This window comes from Stegostoma tigrinum, chromosome 34 (genome assembly GCF_030684315.1).
Source record: "Stegostoma tigrinum isolate sSteTig4 chromosome 34, sSteTig4.hap1, whole genome shotgun sequence".
NCBI classification, from domain to species: Eukaryota; Metazoa; Chordata; class Chondrichthyes; order Orectolobiformes; family Stegostomatidae; genus Stegostoma; species Stegostoma tigrinum.
The window spans coordinates 3,087,072-3,110,351 of record NC_081387.1 but is presented as its reverse complement, the minus strand read 5'-3'; the positions used below and the strand labels follow the sequence as shown (position 1 = coordinate 3,110,351).

The following is a 23,280-nucleotide window of genomic DNA, read 5'->3' as shown; positions in this document are numbered from 1 at the left end:
TGGCACTGCAGGAGGCCCATGATGGACATGTCATCAAGAGAATGGGAGGGGGAGTGGAAATGGTTTGCGACTGGGAGGTGCAGTTGTTTTTTGCGAACTGAGCGGAGGTGTTCTGCAAAGCGGTCCCCAAGCCTCCGCTTGGTTTCCCCAATGTAGAGGAAGCCGCACCGGGTACAGTGGATGCAGTATACCACATTGGCAGATGTGCAGGTGAACCTCTGCTTAATGTGGAATGTCATCTTGGGGCCTGGGATGGGGGTGAGGGAGGAGGTGTGGGGACAAGTGTAGCATTTCCTGCGGTTGCAGGGGAAGGTGCCGGGTGTGGTGGGGTTGGAGGGCAGTGTGGAGCGAACAAGGGAGTCACGGAGAGAGTGGTCTCTCCGGAAAGCAGACAGGGGAGGGGATGGAAAAATGTCTTGGGTGGTGGGGTCGGATTGACCCTGCAGCCATATGGTATCAATGTGGACTTCACCAGTTTCAAAATCTCCCCTTCCCCTAATGCATCCCTCAACCAGCCCAGTTCGTCCCCTCCCCCCACTGCACCACACAACCAGCCCAGCTCTTCCCCCCCACCCACTGCATCCCAAAACCAGTCCAACCTGTCTCTGCCTCCCTAACCGGTTCTTCCTCTCACCCATCCCTTCCTCCCACCCCAAGCCGCACCCCCCGCTACCTACTAACCTCATCCCACCTCCTTGACCTGTCTGTCTTCCCTGGACTGACCTATCCCCTCCCTACCTCCCCACCTACACTCTCTCCACCTATCTTCTTTACTCTCCATCTTCGGTCCGCCTCCCCCTCTCTCCCTATTTATTCCAGTTCCCTCCCCCCATCCCCCTCTCTGATGAAGGGTCTAGGCCCGAAACGTCAGCTTTTGTGCTCCTGAGATGCTGCTTGGCCTGCTGTGTTCATCCAGCCTCACATTTTATTATCTTAAATAACTATGGGCGCTGGCAGTCTGAAACATAAACAGAAAATGCTGGAGAAACTCAGCAGGTCTGGCAGCATCTGTGGAGAGAAAGCAGAGTGAAAAGTTCAAATTAAGCGACCCCTCTTCAGAACCCATAATCAAAATTTCTAAGCCAAGTTGCTATCAAAAAGGAATGTACTAAATCCAAAGTTGAAGAAATAAATTTATAAATGTATTCAATAGGATTTATAACAAGATGTTATAAATCATCAAAATATAAAAGGCATAGATACATTTGAAGATGTTTTACAAGCTTTTGACAATTACTTGAATCCGAGAAGCAACAAAATTCTTGTAAGTACAAGATTTACCAGACGAGTTCAGTATCCAAGAAATCCATGCATAATTTTGCTGATATCTGCAGATTAGTGGAAAACTGTGATTATGGTGCTTTGAAACTAGAATTCATAGTAGATAGTATTGTTGAAATTATTGATGAATCTTTCTCATATCTATTATAGTCAAAAGAATATTTCAGTTTGGAGAAAGTCATTTGATTTATGCTTGATGCATAAACCAGGCAGACTCAGACAAATCTGAGAGGAGATCAACCTTTTCATAAAGGATCAGCAGAACTTATCCACTTTATAATGTATGAACACTCTAAAGACACATGGACAAGCCAACTCAGTTAGGAGACTGAACAGAAGATGTCAATGTTGTGGACTAAAAAGAGCCTTAGGCATAAGCCATTACTAAAGAAAGGCCATTTTTACATAATAGGCAGATGTTAAGATACAGTTTCAGAGCAACAAAGAGGCCAACTGCTTTCTCATACAATGATGTTGATTTGATGGAATCACCACCATTGGGAAAATACCTGAGGCATTCCAAAAGGAAACTGTAATTCAAACAACTTAATTTGAAAAATTGTTATGTCAATGGACATTTCATAAGCTTGGTACAGGGACCAGTGATACTGTCTTGTTTGAATGGAAGAAACAGCTTTTAGAGATGAGACTGCCTGTTCCATGTGAAATAAATCACAACATTTAAAGTTTGCCACAAGTAACAGTGCAACACAAAGAGTGTGAGAGTTGAAAATGTACATATAATTCACAATCAACACTTACTTTTGAGGCTGCACGCAAATCCTCAGCTCAATGTCCTTGAGGTAGCAGAAAGAATTGAACCAGTTACCAAGGGAGCAACTGGCCCAGGACCTAACTTTTTGACCAACTAGTCAATGGGCAAACAGGCAGCTTTAATTTAGCTTCCAAGATTGTGGCAGAAGCCAAAAAGAAGAAATCTATTGACATACCTGCAATGGCACAAACATTTCACATGGTCAAGAAGAATCAGTGTCCAGCAAGCCACAGAGATTCAAGCAAATATGACAGAAAAAGGTGGTACCATTGATATAAATGAAATGAAATTTTCACCAGAAATCCAGCGAATTGGCCAAGAATATATACTTTGAGCAGTGGCAGCATTTCACTATTACTGACAGGGTCTTAGCGTTTGATCAAAGACGAATTATTCTAATTTATTGAAGAGACTGGGAACACTGCAGCATTGCCAGGTGTACAGCCATGGCTCAGTAAGTAGTGTGACATTCAGAGATCTCCTAAGAGATTGAAGATCTCACAAACTGTTGTAAAATCCATGACTATACAGGACTACATAAATTTTCCATTCCTATCATCGCTGAAGAAAATTCAGATGACAGAAACCAACAAAGCTTTCAAGAAGACACAGATGTGGAGAAAATGAATTTGCAATATAACCCATTTGAGCTCATGGGTGAATATTTAACTGAAGTTATTGAGACAGCAAAACAATGTGGTGAACAAATTAGTGCAGCAGATTTGACCTTAATGTCAGGTGATGAGGTGGGCCAAGTTAAAGAGGGAGATCTTAATCCTCCATCTTCTAAAGAAGAACTGACAGTCCCAATACTAAATTAGCAGTAAACCTGGAGTAACATGATTGAGGATGTCAAAATACCTAATTCACAAGGAAATCACCCACAGAGGGCCAATGAAAATGTCCAATTTAGTCAATCAGTCAAATTATAATACTTAAATGTTTCAACACAGGTAATTCATCAGATTGGGAATTCAGATTTTCTTACACAAAATGAAGATGAACTGCATATGATTCAACTGTAGACAAACCAAATTAAACACCACCAATTCAGGATATCATTCAGTAGAACTGAGCTGGCACAGAAATCAAGGATATTGCAAAAAAGCATCTACCACGGAGCTGCCAAGTGCTACAATGGAAATTCAAGTGATTAAAGATTCACCAGATTGTGTAATGGGGCACCTGCATGAGTTAATAGGAAAGAGTTCCTCAGTGAAGGGAATTTGGGAGAGAAAGTGTTAACCCAGAAAATAGAAATAGCCAAGGACTGCTTTTAGTGGGAATGACACACATCTTAGGGGCAAAAAGATAAAACATCCTCCAGCAGAGGAACCGTTCCGAGGAAGGGTCACCAGACCCGAAACACTAACTTTGATTTTTTCTTCACAGGAAGTGCCAGACCTGCTCTGTTTTCCCAGAAACTTTTGTTTTTGGTCCAGCAGAGAAACCATTGATAGACCAGTTAAGGCTAAGATCTCCTGTACTCTTATCTGTTTACCAGCACTCAATCCATGTTGATATTTCCACTTTAATCACATGAGCCCTCACTCTGTGACATAAACTTCTGTGACTCCTCATTGAATGTTTTTGAAAATGCAAACACGTGACAACCACTGGGAACTCAGGATCACATCACAACTGAGGGCTGCTGCCATCATAATGAGAACCATTACAACACCTTACAACATTACAACACCATTACAACAAGGACTTTAAAAATAGAAAGTGGGGGTAAGCGAATGGTGAAACTTGCCCCAGTGGGAAACAAAGCAGCAGTAGTGGTGGATTCAACTAAGTAGAAAAATTTGAAAGAAATGACAGGGAAGGAGAATTCAGGACAGGTTATTAACATCTCCAGCACAAACTGACAGAGTGTTTGGAAAAGGCTAGCAATCAAACATTGGAAAAACATAGAAAATGAGAAGAGTGAGGGTTAATACAGGACTGAAGGTGTTATATCTGAATGCACGCAATATAATGAATAAGGTAAATGAGCTTGTGGCAGAGATCGAAACTGGCAGGTATCACGTGGTCGGCATCACGGAGACATGACTGCATGGGGATCAGGACTGGGAATTGAATATCCAAGGATATACATCCTATTGAAAAGATAGGCAGGTGGGCTGAGTGGGTGGGGTTGCCTTATTAGTGAGAAATGAAATTAAATCAGTAGGAAGAAACAAAGTAGGGTCAGATTGTGTATAATCTGTGTGGGTAGAATTGAGGAACCGCAAAGGTAGAAAAACCATAGTTCGGGTTGTGCACAGGCCGCCAAACAGTAGTCAGGAGCTGGGGTGCAAGATACACCAGAAGACAGAAAAGGTGTGTAAGAAAGGCAAAGTCACAGTGATCATGGGGCATTTTAATATGCAGATGGACTGGGAAAACCATGTTGGCAGTGGATTACAAGAAAAGGAGTTTGTTGAATGTCTTTTGGACCAATTCGTGGTGGAGCCCACAAGAGGACAGGCAATGCTGAATTTAGTGTTGTGCAATGAGGCAGACTTGTTAAGGGAGCTTAAGGTAAAGGAACCCTTAGGAGGCAGTCATCATAAGATGATAGAATTTACGCTGCAATTTGAGAGGGAGAAGATAGAATCAGAGGTAACGGTATTACAGCTGAATAAAGCTGACTAAATTGACTGAACGAGGAGCCTAACCGGAAAGACAGCGGAATAGCAATGGCAGGAGTTTCTGGGAGTAATTCAGGAGACACAGCAAAATTTATCCCTAGGAAAAAGAAGAATGAGGATGGAGGATGAGGCAACCATGGCTGACAGAGGAAGTCAGGGATAGCATAAAAGCAAAAGAGAAAGCACATAATGTGGCAAAGAGCAGTGGGAAACCAGAGGACTGGGGAGCTTACAAAGACCAACAGAGGGCAACAAAATAAGAAATTAGGAGGGAGAAGATTACAAATGAGGATAAGCTAGCCAGTATTATAAATGAAGACTGTAAGAGCTTCTTTAGGTATATAAAGGCCAAAAGAGAGGCAAAATTGGAAAATGACAGTGGAGAGGTAGTAGTAGGGAACAAGGAAATTGCTGAGGAACTGAATAATTACTTTGCATCAGTCTTCATAGTGGAAGACACAAGTAATCTCCCAAAAATTCAAGAGAGTCAGGGAGCAGAGCTGAGTATGGTGGCCATCACCAAAGAGAAGGTGACGGTAAAACTGATTTGCTTGGAAGTGGACAAATCACCTGGACCGGATGGAGTATACCCCAGAGTTCTAAAGGAAATAGCTGAAGACATAGTGGAAGAGTTAGTGGTGATCTTTCAGGAATCACTAGAATGAGGGAGCATCCCAGAAGACTGCAAAATTGCTAACATGACACCCCTGTTTAAAAAGGAAGCAAAGCAAAAGATGGAAAATATCAGGCTGATTAGCCTAACCTTGGTTGTGGGTAAGATTTTGGAGTCCATTGTAAAGGATGGGGTTTCTGAATATTTTGAAGTGTATAGTAAAATAGGGCAAAGTCAGCATTGTTTCATCAAGAGGAAGTCATGCCTGACAAATCTTCTAGAATTCTTTGAGGAAGTAACGAGCAGAATCGACCAAGGAAAGCCAATGAATGACATCTACCTGGACTTTAAGAAGGCCTTTGATAAGGTGCCACACAGGAAGCTGCTGAGCAAGATAAGGCACTTGGTGCTAGAGGTAAAGTGCTAGCATGGATTGATGATTAGCTAACTGGCAGAAAGCAGAGAGTGGGAATGGCAGCCAGTGACAAGTGGTGTTCTGCAACCACAACTTTTCACTTTGTACACTAATGATCTAGATAAAGGAACTGTGGGCATTCTTGCTAAGTTTGCAGACGATACAAAGATATGTGGAGGGACAGGTAGTATTGAGGAGTTGGTGAGGCTGCAGAAGAATTTGCCAGGTTAAAAGTGTAGGCAAAGAAATGGCAGATGGAGTACAATGTGGGAAAGTGTGAGATCATGCACTTTGGTAAGAAGAACAAAAGTATGGTCGATTTTCTAAACGGGGAGAAAATTAGAAGTCTGAAGTGCAAAGAGACTTGAGAGTTCTCATCCAGGATTCACTCAGGGTAAACTTGCAGGTTGAGTCAGTGGTCAGGAAGGCAAATGCAATGTGGGCATTTATTTTGAGTGGACTTGAATATAAAAGCAGGGATGTACTACTGAGGCTTTAATAAGGCTCTGGTCAGGTCACATTTGGAGTATTGTGTGCAGTTTCGGGCCTCATATCTCAGAAAGGATGTACTGGCCCTGGATTGGGTTCAGAGGAGATTCACGAGAATAGCCCCAGGAATGGAAAGCTTAACATGTGAGGAATGTTTGAGAACTCTGGGACTATACTCACTGGAGTTTAGAAGGATGAAGGGGGACAGAACAGAATGCCTACAGGGGACCCTTCAGCCCAACAAGACCACACCAAACCTCAAAGTATCCCACCCAAACTCATCCCCCTATAACCCACCTAATCTACACATTCCCATGGGCAATTTAGCGTATCCACAGAGACAGCTGCCAGAGGCTAGAATCAAACCCGGGTCCCTGGTGCTGTGAGGCAGCAATGCTAACCACTGAACCACCATGCCACCCTAAATCTAATTGAAACTTTCAGCATTCTTAATGGCCTGGATAAAGTGGATGTTGGAAAGATACTTCCATTGGTAGGAGAGTCCAGGACCCGAGGGCACAGCTTTAGAGTAAAGGGAAAACCTCTTAGAACGGAGATAAGGAGAAACTTCTCCAGCGAGAGTGGTGAATCTATGGAATTCACTGCCACAGAAGGCTGCGGAGGCTAAGTCATTGGGTACATTTAGACTGAGATAGATAGGTTCTTGATTATCAAGGGGATCAAGGGTTACGGGGAGAAAGCTGGGGAATAGGGCTGAGGAATTTATCAGCCATGATTGAATGGAGGAGCAGACTAGATGGGCCGAATGGGCTAATTTCTGCTCCTATGTCTTACGGTCTTATTAACAGTCATCACAGGTTCAGAGAAAATACAACAAAATGAAGCAATCTGTGCACATGTGTAGGACAGACAACTAGAGAGGACAGAAAGCCGAGTGCTCTTGGAAACTCAATCCATACCTCTCCCAGGAGAGAGGTAATGGCCAGAGTTGAATCATTTAGTTGAGTTAGAACATATTCAAAAGCAAACTGAACAATAAAACCTGTTATTCATTTCTTTTCCGTTGCAGTCGAGAAGTTCATTGCTGAGATGGACGATAAGTCTCAAACCATCCATAAAATTAAAAAGGGGATCTTGTCAACGGAAGACAGCGAGCAAGAAGCAACAATACACAGAATCTCTGAGTGGCTAGTGATTTATTCAAGCAAGCTCGATGTCAGCAGGGAAGTGCTGGGCAATCCTGTGGGAGCACTGCTCAGAGGACTGATTCAACACTGTGCATGATCGTTCTGTTGCAGTTCAACAGATGGCCCTCAATGCAGTCTATACTATTCTCTCCATTCAGTTAGTGGGCCACCTGGAACAGCATCAAGGGCACTTAGGGATTCTGAAGACCCTTCCTTAAGAACTGATGGATCCTGATGAACAAGGGCAGTTCCAGAAGTGTCATTGGATCAAGAAGCTGATTTGCCAGAGCCTGCCCCATGGTTAGCTGGACAATTGGCTGCTCATGGTCTGTGGCAGATTTTCTGTCTGACCAACACCTCACTGTGTCTGGGTCACTTCCTTGCATTTAGACAATTTCTTCTTATGACAGAGACAACAGCTTCAGGTCTGGGTTCAGATATCTTTCATGGGCTGGGGCCTCATTTGCAGTTAATCCCTTACCAGGAGGTGAAAAGATGAGTTTTACGAGGGATGACCACTTTGGCTTTACAGAATTTGACAGCAGCTATGTCCCAGCTATTGCTCTGTCGCCCTCCTGGGGACAGGTTCATCTGGGCTGTGTGGAAAGCAGCAGCTGAAAATACAGCCTACACGGTGAGAACTATCAAACATCTTGTGTATTCACACGAGAGGAAAACCTGTCCTGTCAGTGGGAACACGGACAAAGCCAATATCTTGCTGACTGACATCCATGGTCTACATGAAATTCTCACTCAGCCCAGGTTAGCAAACATGGTGATGACAATGTTCCTGCAGATATTCAGTGGCCTACTTGTATCTCTCACCAGTTGGGTGAGTTTCTCTGCCCAATGATTTGGATATTGAATCACAGCAGAGATGCTTCACAGCTAAGTTTGATGCTGATACAAGTCAGTCACTGAATGAGAAGTGTGTGAGGTCACTTGAGGCCCTGTTTGATCAGGTCGGTTAAGTGACATCTGTGACAAGATAGTGATATGAGGATGACAACAGAGAATAGGGGTTGCATTTGATCAGTGGGTTGTTCTGCTGGCCAGAGCAATGACTGCATTTGCCAGCAATAATTTGTGTGTTACTGTTCATTAAGTTGCTTCCCAAATCTTTTGACTCCAAGACTGTCAGGCAGTTCCTGTGATCATCTTCTTTGGAGAACTCCTGAAAATCTTGTGTGTTTCAGAGCTGGGTCTCAGAAACACTGTGATTAACAGCTTGATCCAGTACCTCTGCTGGTATGACTTCTTGTCTGTTACCCAGTTGCTCTGTGTCAGAGCTTCAGAAAACATTAATTTTGGAGTGAGACAACACAGTTGGAGTGTGACAAATGTATTGATGAGCCTGTTGGGGAATAAAGAGAACATCAATGTTTTCACTCTTACCATGCTGTCTTATCCACCAGAAAATGTTCTTTAGGCATGAGCTGAAAAAACCAAGCCCTTTTTAAAACTAAATCCTCAACAGGATTCAGTCACTCTTCGGGGCAGATGATGAGCTAGTATCAATGGAAGCTTTCCAAATGTTAGGAATATTGGCCAAGACTGGGGAGTCTGGTGACTTCCAGCAACAGATGCATGCTAACATCATGTGCTCGCTATTGCACTTGAGCAATAAGAGTGAGAAAATCATCCAAATGTTGTATTAGAACACTGAAGATATCTTCACATTCACTGGATCTACAAAGGCTTGCTCCCTGATTGAAAGGTATCTGGAGGAACTAAGATGGAGTTATCTGAACTTACTGGGACGTATTTCACGTTAACTGATTACCCCAACCTGGTGAATTCTCACATCGTGGACTGTGTGCGCTTCATCTCCATCCATGACCATCTCCACAATCATGCAGTGGCCTTAGCAATATTCCTCACGAAGCAGACACAAAGGTACCAACTCACCTTCATCACAACATTTGATGTCCTTAACTTTGTAACAGCATCTGATCTCTGTCACATCCTCGACTTTCAAACGCTTAAGTGATCTCCCCAATCCTCAATTTTGTATCACCATTAATCTTCTCCAGATCGTGGACATTGTAACAAAAACTGATCTCCTCCAGATCCCTACCTTAGTAAAAGAAACTGTTCAAACCTTTGCATAATGCTGGTTGATCTCATTCACAGCCTCCAGTTCATAGAAACAACTAATCCTTCTCCCAGTTATATTTGGATATATTGTAAATAAGTAATTTAACTGTCAAGAAATATTCTGTTTCACTGTAAAAGATATTGTGATTGTTACTGTTGGGTCTGCACATGTCACATGAATGCACTCATCTTCTGGGGGTGGAGACTGCTGGACCACCAGGATCATGTCGTCCTGGGCAGCAGATGAAGAGAGAGCAAGGTTCAGGGTCTTCACTCACCTTCTGGGAGTGGAGACAGCTGGAGCTGAGGGAGACACTTACAGAGAGTCATGGATCTGACCAAAATTCATAAAGACTGACAAAAGTGACATTAGCATAAAGCAGATAGCTGATTGGTAGTTAGTCATTATGTTGTTTTCTCAACTTCAAAGAGATAGCAAGCAAAGGTAAAAATTGTAGTTTCTATTTAAATAAAATATTAAATTTTTTTACTCAACAACAATTACTGGCTCAGTAGAAAGATGATGAGAGTCAACAATATCAACTAACCACTATCTTTGTTAGTTTAGTTAAAACAGTCATACAATTCATATAATCTGATTAAGAATAAGGTTAGCAGCAGGTATGCAATTCATACAAGTTGAAAATTCAAGCGTAGACCCACAAAGTTTGCTGTGGCCTGAACAGTGAACAAAGATAATAGCTAATATCTAAGAGGAGAAGTTCACGTTGGCAATTTCTCCCAGGTCTTGCAGCACTCTTCACACATCCGAGTCCGGGGTCCACAACTTCACAAAGGTTACCAGCTGGAGTTTTCACTGATGGTATACCAAAATCCTTCATTTTCATCCGTTTTTTTAATCTTCACAAACTGTGTTGTCCTGTTCATGTAGTTTATAGTTCATCTCAGAGCTGGTATGTTTCCACTATAGGGTCACTCCAAGGGTCCTGAGTGGAATGCTCTTCAGAGGGTCCAAATATCCTGCTTCCACACTGTGGGGATTCTGTGACTTCGCAAAACCCTAACTGACCAGCTCCAAACCACCTACCATTTTAGCCATCTCATCCATCTAGCACCTGACTTAACGACCATCCTACACTCCTGTCACTGTGCTGACCTGTCCCCTCATCCACTTACCACTCTGCCAGATCATCACCTAAACTTTTCCTCATTGACAGTGCCAACTCCCCAACTTAGGTTACCTACCTCCTCACTTTACCATCTGATTCTCACTAACTCATGCATTTGCCAGCTTTCACACTAGACCTTTACCTCACAGCAGTTAATGTTGTAAAATGAGGGTGAGTCATCTGCACTGATTCTTTTCACTGCTCTCTGTGAATATTATATATATATATAAAAACACAAATATAGATGTGAGTTCCTGGGACTCATGTAAGTACAGAATCAGAAGAATTAATTCATGTCTTCAACAACTACATGATACACAAAACAGGAAACCATAACATTCATGGAAAATCCTAATACATCAGTACTTAAATTTTCACAAAGGTGCAACAACTAAATTCTTTTTTGAAGTAACTAGCACATACTTCTACACACAAAAAGCCATCACTCTGAGCAGACTTTATGCAGGCAGAATGTGTTTCCACTGCATTGCATGAATTTAGAATATTTTAACCAAGTAGTTACTACCCTTTTTTTGCTACATCACAAATCTCACTCGGATTTAAATTTACTGATTGACACAATATTCATTACAAGGGCATCCTCTACATTTTTCCCACAGCTCCTGAACATATGTGGCTTTTAATTAGAGTTCTCACATTCATTTACATGTAATTTATTGTCTCAGTGATTTCAAATTGTCACTTCCTAGTTAGCTCTGTGTTCCTTTGCTGACAGGTTCGAAACTGTTCTCTCTTCTTTGCAGCCTCCCTGACCCTATTCTGTGTCCTCGCAGCCTCTCTCTTTCTCCAAACCTGCTTTGCATCCTCCAACTTTGCCATCCCTCTTCCAGCCTCCCTCTCTCCTTGTCACTCAAATATCAGTCTCCTTTAATTCCTCTCGCTCCCAGCCGTCCTTGAAGATTCCTCCATCTCACCTCCCTATCACTTTGGCTTTCAGTCCTCATTCCCTTCTCAGGAGAGGCAATGGCCCAGTGGTATTACCACTGGACTGTTAATCCAGAGAACCAGATAATGTTCTGGGAACCCGAGTGTGAATCCTACCACGGCAGATGGTGGGATTTGAATTCAATAAATATCTGGAATTAAGAATCTAATGATGACCATGAGCCCATTGCCGATTGTCAGAAAAACCCACCTGGTTCACTAATGTCCTTTCGGGAAGGAAGCTTCCAACCTTACCTGGTCTGGCCTACATGTGACTCCAGGCCCACAGCAATGTGGTTGACTCTGAACTGCCCTATGGGTAACAAATGCTGCCTAGCTAGCGATCCTCTCATCCTGTGAATGAATAAAAAAAAAGTTCTTGTGGTCTCCCTGTTTTTCTCCTCCCTCTCCAACACATTTACATTCTCATTCTCCCCCGTCACATTCTTTCAGCTTCCATGTAATTTTCCTGTGTCACTCCCCACAACCTCAATTTCCCTGTCTCACCCTCGGCCCCTTTGCAGCCTTCGTGGTACTCCATCAACTTACTACGCTGACAGCCACTGTGGGATATCCTTCTGGTACTGGGAAAAACTCTAGCTGGCTCTCATTTTTGGCTTTCACCACCTAGCCTCCTGAGACGTTAACTGGTCCTCCTCACTGTCATGCCACACCTCCCTTCCTCAACCAACCCTACCATTTCCCCAGCTTGCGGCTTGCTTCTCCCAGGCCCAATGCCCTCCTAGCTGCTCAACTCTTCTGGTCCCTGCACATGTTCCCACCTTGCTCCTGTTCCAACTGTTTCTGTACCACTGGCCTCTGGCTTCCCAATTGCAAGACTCTTAAATGGAAAGACCATTTGAGAGATGCTCAGGAACAAAGTAAGCAACATATCTGACCCAGTCAATTGGCAAATTAGTTTCGAGACATTACTTGATCAAGCTACAAGGCACAAATTAATCCCCAAGCAGATTTACAGGACCAAAGACTGTCATGCACGGAACATCAAAAGATGTTCTGTAATGTCTTATGACAGCTATTGCAATGAACACTGTGGTATATTCAAACTATATTCCTGCCAATCAAAACGTGAGATCTGACATCTTTTCCTCAAAATGTACTCTGTGTCAGTCATTGGTTTTGTAATAAATATTGACCACATTTCATTCCCAAAATCACTTTGACATTAGACATCATTTCACCGCCCTAATTAGTTCACCTTTCAGTGACCTGATTGGTTACTCAGTCAGAGCGTTCTGATTGGATAACTGAATTCCAGGGATGTGCTCGTGTGACATCAGTTTGAACATGTTTTTTTGCATGCAGCGGAGTAGTGGAGAGACAAAAGAAATCATTGGCTTGACCAAAGTGTGTCAGTTCAGGAAATTAGCTCAGAGAAAACAATCACTCTGAGGGGGAAGGGTAAATGTTTGTGAGTGAATCAGGGGAAAGGAGATGGTGGTCATTTTTGGAGATCACACATTTTTGTGACATACTTTGGGGATGGGACTTACAAAGAGGTGATCTATATGTGTTATGGGGGTTAACGGGGAAACCACGATCACTGCCTCTTCCCCCTCAAGCCCATCCCAAATCTTGTCCCGATTGGTTCCCCGGAGGATCTGCACTTCAACTGCCATTGGGACTGGAGATTCCAGCTCCACCCTAATGGAATTGTTTCTGATTGTGATGTCAGGGTCCAAAGGTGGGGCTTGTCCTGTTGGGCTGTGTCCATTCTCAGAGGGGTCTCAGGCTGGAGGAGAGACCCTCGATCAGGAGAGAGAGAAGTGGAGGGGAAAATGAGGAGAAACATTTCAAATACACATTGGCCTTCAGCGATAGTTAGGGAGGGAGCCCAGTGTAAATCAGTGAATACAAGGGGCACAGAGGAATGGGGTTTGCAGCACCTTCAGCTGTGGGAGGCAGAGTTTGGATGACTTTACCAAAAAGGATCCCTGAGCTTTCAAAGGAATAATCCTACTAGCTTTAGACTTTTACCTCAAATGGACAAAGCCCACATTTTGGGGTTTGGAAAATCCCAGGAATGGAAACACCTTCAGATTGTTCTCCCCATGTGAATCTGCTGGTCAAATTGATCCCACAATCCACTTTACAAGAACAGAACATTGGTCATGATCACATTGCAGTCTGTGGGACTTGCTGTACGCACCCTGGCTGTCATGTTTCTGTCATGTCATTATAACAGGGAAATCAATTCAAAAAGGGCTCCATTCACTTTAAAGTGTTTTTTGATGCTCTGAGATTGTAAAACTTGGTTTATCATGCAAATCTTTCGTTCTCAGGGAAACAATGAGTATTGTCTCTGCTTCTGAGTCAGAGGTTCTGGGTTCAAGTCCCACTCCCGAACTTGATGGTCATGTCTGTTTAAACATGGTTAAACAAGTTATATCTACCTGTAAATCCTTCCAAAATGCCTGCTTTAAATAAAAGTGTGGGAATCTCCTAATTGGTTATGCTTGAGACAGAGTGTTGTCCCTCGAGCTCTGTCCTCTAGTGACAGGCTAGTTCCCTGTTCCAGGGATTTTAGCCATGGAGTGGACATCAGCACATGCTCTGTTTCATACACTACTAGAAGTGGGAAGGAAACTGAAGAAGATGGACGAATTATCCCAGCTCACAGTGATACTGATCAATATATTGTGTGCAGTACTCCTACTGTAGGATCCCGAATGTTTCAGTGAATATGGGCATCCTGGGCTGACAAGTATTGGAATTTTGGTCAAGTTGATAAATATATTGTTCATTATAAATCTATTATTGCAACACAGAGACAAATAGCTGAATCAAATCACGGTTAAAACCTTCAAAACCCTCAAGATTGATGCAATGTTTCCTACAAATACTTGTGAATAATCAATCTTAGATTCTGCAACTAATCAATTCAAGTCACTGAATTGTATCTTTAACAAAAGACTTAGCAATTTATTAAGAACACAGTAACTTTAGGAGAGTAAAATGAAATACAAAAGTAATCTAATTGTTTTAGGCTATAAGCCCAAAATCCTTTGCTTCCAGGCCCATTCACACAAAAGACAGATATAAGAAAAAACACAGTTAAGAGATAAATAAAAGAAAATAACAAAATTGGGGATATTACTTAAGTGGTTTTCAAGATGCATTGTTCCACAGACATAAATGATGGCTTTTTGATTGGCATTTTCCGAAATCAATCAGGACCACATTCACAGTTCACCCAGATAAAGTCAGCAATATTTAGAACTTGATTTTCTATTCTCTGAGCTCATGGTAGTTTGGGCAGGGAGCTTTCAAATCTTCATGCCGTGTTATCAACAGTCAGTGATTTCTTTTTCACAGAATTCACAGTTCAAAACCCAACCCTGTCCTGTCCCTAAGATAGTAGGAATGGCAAATGCTGGAGAATCTGAGATAACAAGGTGTAGAGCTGGATGACCACAGCAGGCCAAGCAGCATCAGAGGAGCCGGAAGGCTGATGTTGCGGGCCTAGACCCTTCTTCAGAAGAAGGGTCTAGGCCCGAAACATCAGCCTTCCGGCTCCTCTGATGCTGCTTGGTCTGCTGTGTTCATCCAGCTCTACACCTTGTTATCTCTGTCCTGTCCCTGACAGATTGAGCATCTCCTCTATGATATTCCAGTTACCATTCAACATCTGCCATTTGCTTGAGCAAAAGGCCTTTTCTAGACTTGCTGGAACTAATTCCAAGGAACTGACCTTCTTAACAGTCTACTTCTTCTAACTGCTTTAACATAATGATCTTCCTTAGTGATGAAACTGCTGCAAAACCTTTTGATCAGGAACTTCAAAGTCTGGCCTCATGAATAAATAAAAACTTGTTAGTCCATTTTTATTTTAACACAAGCAGTTATCCACAGTCTAAATGTCATCTTTAGCTCACAGTTCCCAGGTCCAAACCAAAATTGATAAAAAGAAGAAAAATCAGTGAGAGATCTAATGCTACACAGAAGGTCATTGAAATAGACATAAAGAACTCAATATTCAACTTACACCAAACTTTGAATTGAATCTTGTGTGACAGTAAGTTGAACATACAGCACTGTTGTTACATTGATGTATGAAGTGCTGAGGTATCTCAGGTTTCCAGAAACTTAACACCCACTCATCATTCTATAAGGCACAACATTTTTTCAATTTAAAAGGTAATCTGAAATGAAAGTTGGGATTGGCTTACACATAAAATACCCAGATAGCTTTGCAACTTGGAAAATTCTTGAGTACAGTTTTAGTTACGAAGGACAATGTTGCTTTTTGAAATACAGAGGAGGTTACATCAAGACAGAATGGCAAAAAGAGTCTGGATTTGAAGAAAGACTGTCGGTAGTCCCCAGACTGATTGAATATATCTCACTCTCTTTATCCCAGTTGAACGAAAAGGTAAAATAAATCAAGAAGACTTCGAAATGAGAGTTCCAAAAGAAAAAAACTGAGGTCCATGGATCAAACAGAAAGTGGAGAACAAACATTGCCTTACAGTCAACAGCAGGTTATCGTTGCTGAAACCAAAAGTAATTGTGCAAGAATTCCACACACCCTTCATCTTTTCATTGTTGGAATTTTGTTTTCCTGATCTATAATTGTTTCTAACCATAATATCGCTGTTAAACTGTATCTCTTTTGTCTGTTTTAACTGTGAATGAGTGTGTGGATATGTGCATTCGGAGAATTTAAATGGATACAGTTTAAGACATATAACAGTAGATCAGTAATTCTTCTTTTTCTCTGCCATTTGTTCAGTATGTTACAATTGTTCCTGTTAATGATACAATTTGATCTGAATTACTTTTGTCTTGAATACAGTCAGTTAGACAAAATGGTCATATGGTGAGATCATTGGGATTCTATACATTTCGGGATGAGTTGTTGAACAGTGAGGTATGATCACAGCTCTTCCCAGTGAAATCATGACAATACTCAGAATAGTCGTCCTCCACAAAGGACAGTACAAACATTCTCCATGGTATTAGTCAAACATTTGTCACCAGAAGAGGATCTGTCCATGATTCACATCCCCAACTAAAGCAGGGTCCGATTCTACTCCTGCTCACTCCTTCTAACTTTGAATTTAAATGATTTTTTGTCACTTGCATTTTACAGTGACTAATGCAGCATAATGGTGAAAAGCTTCACCTGTCATCATGATCATGACAGCTGGCTCACTATACTAACAAACACACACTCACATCAGGGGTAACTCTCTCAGAATACTACAGTCAGAAGTTTCTTGAAATTCCCTGTGTATTAGCCTGGCTCCCAATTCCAATGGTCATAAATCACAGTGGACTTTAATAACACAGGATGGAGTTCAATTCCATCATGCAAACTCACCAAAGGCGACAAAGATCCAGTGATCAAGTAGGTCCACTGGGCTGATCAGTTTCCCTTCCTGGAAGCTGCTCTTCCTGGAGGTGAGTTGGTTAGAACTTTTTAATTCCCAACTCTCTGCTCTTTTGCCTTCCATTCACCACAATGCTCCTGGAGCTGTCAGTCTGGTTAACCACTTTTGCATACTTCATGGGTTCCAAAGAACCACATGAGCCATCTGGTTCACAAAAACCTTGATAACAATGCAAATCTCTTTTATTTTGCAGCAAGTTACAGGTGAGATGGTGGGAGGTATAGGGGTGATTTGAAAAGATCCCAACACACAGAGAGAACTGACCATTCACAGACGACAGGATAATCAGCTCCCACAGCACACAACCTCAACAATAGGAAATCAGTAAGAATGCTCAGACACACTGCACCTCTCAGATAGTTACACTTCACTTTACATTCACAAATGAGCCTTACACAAATCTTAGCCTGTAAATTGGAAGGGAAAGAGAGACCTTGACAGAGACATTTGTATCCTCTTTAGCCACAGGCTGGGTTGCAGAAGACTGGAAAATTACCAAAGTTGTTCCTTTGTTCAAGAAGGGAAACAGAGATAATCTAGTAGTTACAACACTGACTTCTACTTGGCAATGTGGAAAATCACCCAGCATGATCTGCACTTAAAAAGAAGGATAAATCCAACCCAGCCAATTACTGCTCTTGATCATCAGGAAGGTGTCATCAACAGCACCTGCTCAGCAATAACCTGCTCAGTGACAGCCAGTTCGGGTTGCACCAGGGCTACTCAGCTCCTGATTTCATTACAGCCTTCGTTCCAACAGGGACAAAAGAACTGAATTTGAGGTGAGGTGACAGTGACATCTTCAAGGCTGCATTTAGAACATAGAACATTACAGCACAGTACAGGCCCTTTGGCCAATGATGTTGTGCTAACCTATTATCCTACTCTAAGATCAAACTACCTTCCATACCCTACATTTTACTATCATGCATGTGCCTATCCAAGAGTCACTTGAATGTCCCTAATGTATCTGACTCCACTGCCACCGCCGGCAGCGTTGACTGATTGTGGCATTCAGAAGCCCTAGCAAAACTGGAATCAATGGGTATTGGGGGCAAACTCTCTGGTGGTTGGAGTCATATCTGACACATAGGTAAATGGTCATGGTTGTTGGAGGTCAGTCATCTCAGCTCCAGAACATCCCTGCAGGAGTTCCTCAGGGTAGTGTCCCAGGCTCAACCATCTTCAGTTGCTTCATTGATGACCTTCTGTCTATCACAAGGTGAGAAGTGGGGATGTTCCCCAATGATTGCACAATGTTCAGCACCATTCATGACCTCACAGATACTGAATTGGAATTAGAATAACCTTTATTGTCACGTGTACTTCAACGACTGCAGTGTAATGTCATCACTTGGTGCCATCTTAGGAACAGAATGCCCAGGTACAGATACTTTAAGTGTTTGACAGAATTGAAGTAATTTTAAAAAATTATCATGGAATACAGGGTTTAAAAGTCCAGAACGACAATAAAAAGTCTGTGTAAGTTATAGTCCTTATAGCCCTTTTGCAACATGAGTCCGAGCCATGCTGCCTCCACACGTTGGCCTCTGTGCTGACTTGCTCTGCTGCCACTTTGGGACTCGGCTTGCGCTCATTCTGCTGCTGCTCTGGCACTTGACCCGTGCTTTGTCTGTTGCTCCTTCAGTATCCAGCTGTGACTCACTCTGCTCCCTTTTCCAGGGCTCAGCTCTGCTGATCCACATGATCTGGACAATATCCAGGCTTGGGCTGACAAGTGGCAAGTAACATTCGTGCCGCATAAATGCCAAATAGTGACCATCACCAAAAACAGTCTTTCTTAACACCACCGCTTGATATTGAATGGTATTACCATCACTGAATCCTCTGCTAATGACATCCTTGATTTGCTAATGACACCCTATCATTGAATATACTCACCTGGACTCAGGTCAGAAGCTTGGAATACTGTGGTGAGTAACTCACCTCTTGACTTTTCAAAGCCTGTCCACCATCTATAAAGCACAAGTCAGGAGTGTGATGGTATACTCCCCACTTGCCTGGATGAGTGCAGCCCCAACAACACTCAAGAAGCCTGACACCATCCAGGACAAAGCAGCCCGTTTGATTGACACCACATCCGCAAACATCCACTCCCTCCACCACCAATGCTCAGTAGAAGCAGTGTGCAGTATCTACAAGATGCACTGCAGAAATTCACCAAAGCTCCTCAGATAACACTTTCCAAGCTCACGACCACTTCCATTTGGAGGGACAAGGGCAGCATATACATAGGAACACCACTACCTTCAAGTTCCCCTTCAAGCCAAACAACATCCCGACTTGGAAATATATCGCTATTCCTTTATAGTCACTGGGTCAAAATCTTGTAAGTCCCTCCCTAACAACTTTGTTGGTCAACACACATCAGGTGGACTGCAGTGGTTCAAGAAAGCATGTCACCACCATCTTCTCAATGGCAACTTAGGGACAGGCAACAGCCACTGACCAGCCATGGATGCCCACATTCCACAAGTGAATAATAATAAAAAACAGGCTGGTGAGCTTTACACTTGTTTCGAGAGGATTCTTAGAGACAGGATTTACTTTCATTCAGAGAAGATGGTTTAGTAGGGATAGTTAGCATGGCTTTCTGCTGGAGAGGTCTTGACTCACAAATACGATTGAGCTTTTTGAGAAGTGACAAAGATGATTGATGGGGTTAAGGCAGTGAATATTGACTACTTGGACTTGAGCAAGGGGGTCATTCATGGTAGGCTGGTTCAGAAGATCAGATCGCACAGAATCCATGGTGAATTGACAAGTTATTTACAAAATTGGTTTAGCTATAGAAATAAAGGGTAGTTATGGTGGACTGTTTCTTGGACCGGAGGTCTATGACCAGTGGTGTTCTGCAAGGATCAATGCTGGGTCCTCTGTTGTTTGTAATATATAAAAATGATTTGGATGGAAATGTTGGTGGTCTGATTAGTAAGTCTGTAGATGACATGAAAAGTAGTGGAGTTGAGAACAGTGAGGAAGGGTATCAAAAGATGCAGCAGGATATGGATTGGCTGGAAAGTTGGGCAGACAAATGGCAGATGGACTTTAATCTGGACAAGTGTGAAGTGATGCATTTTATGAGGTCAAATGCAAGAGAAAAGAATACTGTAAATGCCTGGACTCTTTGGACTCCCTGATATGCAGAGGGATATTGCAGACCAAGTCCAGAACTCACTAAAAGGGGTAAAGAAAGAAAAAGGCAAGCTTTCCTTTATCAGTCAGGGCATTAAATATAAAATTGATAAGTCATGTTACATCTGTATAAGATTTTGGTCAGGCCACATTTGGAGTAGCGTGTGCAGTTCTGGTCGCTACACAACAGGAAGAATGCAGAGGCTTTGGAAAGGGTACAGAAAGAAATTTCCAGGGTGTTGCCTATCTGCTCTTACCAACTCCCCAGGAGCAATTCAAGGCACCTATAAACATTTCCTTAAACATGCTGGGTGTTGCCTGGATTGGAGTGTATTAGCTATAAGGAGAGGTAGGACAAATTTAAATTTTTTTCACGACAGCAACAGAGGCTGAGGGGGAGCCTGATAGAAGTATGTACAATAATGAGGAGCATGGATAGGACGAATACTTGGAGCCTCTTTTCCGGAGTGGAAATGTCAAATACTACGTGCGGCATGGATTTAAGATGAGAAGGGTCAAGTGTAAAGACCATGTTCAAGGCAAGGTTTGTAGGTGCCTTGAGCTGCTGCCGGGGAGGCGATAAAAGCAGATAAGGAGGTAAGGTTTCAGAAGCATTTTGACAGACACATGAACAGGCAGGCGAATAGAGGGATATGAACCATATACAGGCATATGAGATTCGTTTAGGTTTGCATCGTGTTTGGCAAGACATGGTGGACCAAAGGTTCTGTTCCTGTGCTGTAATATTCTATGTAAATGGCTTCAATGAACACGCTAAATATCCTGGACTTTTCCAGTACAGATTTTGTTTGAGAGATATTATTTTGTATGCAGTATACCAGGACGATCGCAGCCATTCTGTCTCTTGAAGAACACTGTGATCCACCTCCAGGTGGAGCTCATACCTGAAACCATTCTTTAACATCCTACGTACTACTCTCTGTGAGCTTCCTCAAAGAGACATGGGTATCAACAAACAATATCACCTCTTCAGTGCAAGCTGCATGAAATGGTGACATCAGCCATGGAAGGAAGGAATAGACCTCATCCCTAACCAGCTGACCATCAGCTACATCTCCTTCCCCAAATATGGATGTGGTGTCTGAGTTCCTGACACAAAAGCATTGTGGAATGATGCAGCGTGAGTGGGTTCATATGAAGTATTCTTAGACTGTCATGATACACGACATGAAGGAGGGGAATTGATTCCTCTCCTGGGAGCCCTGTGAGTCTCTCCGGGTAGCCTTCAATACAGTGTGAGCCATCACTCACTCCCAGTACCTTGGGGAAGGAACTCTTCCATAATACCTTAGTGAGCTCTGCTGCTGCTCTTTTAGTGTTGTGTTAAATTTAAGAAAGTCAGTGATGCCATGTTATTGAAATATTGTTAACAATTCATCCGGCATCAGAAATACCCTATTATCAGTAAGAAAAACTTAAAGAACTGCAGATGCTGTAAATCAGGAACAAAAACAGAAGTTGCTGGAAAAGCTCAGCAGGTCTGGCAGCATCTGTGAAGAAAAAATCAGAGCTAATGTTTCGGGTCTGGTGACCCTTCCTAGAACAGACCCTTTCTGAGGAAGGGTCACCAGACCCGAAACATTAACTCTGATTTTTTTCTTCACAGATGCTGTCAGAACTGCTGAGCTTGTCCAGCAACTTCTGTTTTTGTACCCTACTATCAGTGCCTGCAATTTGGGGAATAATGTATACATTTACAAACAAACAGAAGGTCCTTGCAATATTATTGAAATAATGATGTCATTAGGATGATCCGAAACAATTTTATGTAACATGAACAGGATAAATAGTTAAATGAAACAAACTATGGGTTTGCTAAATTAATTGCTGTCCACAGCATGTAGACTGGAGTCACGAATATGACTAACTGTTGATGCCTGATCACCTAAAAACCCGAATGTATTTTTTTAACAGCTGCCTCAAACAAATATAATTGGCAGAAACAAACCACTTTCATTATTCCCATCTAGGCAGTAGTAATTTCTGTGATTAATACCAGTTTCCTGGTTGATATTTAATAAACCAGCATTAAAGATTCCAAAAGTTCAACTTAGAGTCGATGTAACTGATATTTAAAATTCCTGATACATCAATTTCAGCTGAACTATATTGATAAAATTACATTAATCAGTGTAAACTGTTTGCTTGCCTCAGTTGCTTACTTGTCAAAGGAGCTTTATTCAAACAGGCAAAAATTTTAAGAAAGACAATCAAAATTGTGCAAAACTAAGAAGAAGTAGTTTTATTTAAGCATGGCATATTATGATCTGATTGGCTTCATGATCAATATTGTGTGTACACATTTACTGAATCATTTCCTCATTAATTTTTCAGTATCTTTGTGTTTCAAGTAAACGTAGTGTAGCTTGGTGGGGAAGTGAAGACCTTTCTTGCTGATAAGCATCAGGTTATTAATTGTCTCGGGATATTCAGTGTCTCTGGACATTCACAATACTCCTTTGTCTTAAAATTATACTAAATTCAGATAAAATCCCAATCATTTTACACTTATCATTACAGAGAGGGATTAGTGCTAAGATCAAAGACAGTGTATGTGTCACTTAATTAGAACACTCTTCAAATACTTTGATCATTTAGCTGTGTACAGTCAATCATTTGAGAATCTTCTTCGTTCATCCTTTTTGTGTCACTGAGAGAGACACTGCTTCCCACCTGGTGCTAATGTCTTTCTGGACATGAGTGTCCGGTTCCAATGTGTGTGATAAAACAATTTGAGGAGGCCAAATAATTGTGAAAAGGGAGCAACATTGTTTATGGGAATGTCGTCTGTATGTTTATTTATGCAACATCTGGAGGCAGTATTGAGAATGAGGAGCGAACATCTGTTTTTATGTCAGCTGAGCCACGATAAAGCTGGCAAGTTATTTTTAACCAGCTAATGGGTTATTACAAGTCCTATCCAAATGTGGGACAGAGGCATTCTGAATTACTTCAATATTCCTTCTTAGGAAGCATTTAAATTGTTGGAATTCCTGATCTCCTGCCCTCCTCTATCTCTGTCCACAATCCTAGCACATAGATAATAACTAGTTATTGATGTCTAGTTCACTAAATATTCTCCAATTGGTTCACGCATGTGTCTGCCTACTGCTTGAGATCCAAGCCCATCTTACATTCTCTAGTTCCCCTTACTGTGTGT

The 23,280-nt window shown here is 42.1% G+C and overlaps 1 protein-coding gene across 1 annotated transcript in view; it reads right to left on the bottom strand.

Moving 5' to 3' along the window:
• Positions 1-23,280, bottom strand: part of LOC125467695 (zinc finger protein 91-like) — a 104,268-nt gene that overhangs the window by 40,358 nt on the left and 40,630 nt on the right. Inside the window, exons 9-14 of the mRNA XM_059639404.1 lie at positions 18,486-18,668; positions 16,874-16,947; positions 13,528-13,637; positions 9,609-9,686; positions 7,839-7,984; positions 7,005-7,083 (exon numbers count right to left, since the gene is read on the bottom strand). Of these exons, the coding sequence (XP_059495387.1) occupies positions 7,005-7,083; positions 7,839-7,984; positions 9,609-9,686; positions 13,528-13,637; positions 16,874-16,947; positions 18,486-18,668 (670 nt within the window). The remainder of the gene's footprint in view (positions 1-7,004; positions 7,084-7,838; positions 7,985-9,608; positions 9,687-13,527; positions 13,638-16,873; positions 16,948-18,485; positions 18,669-23,280) is intronic.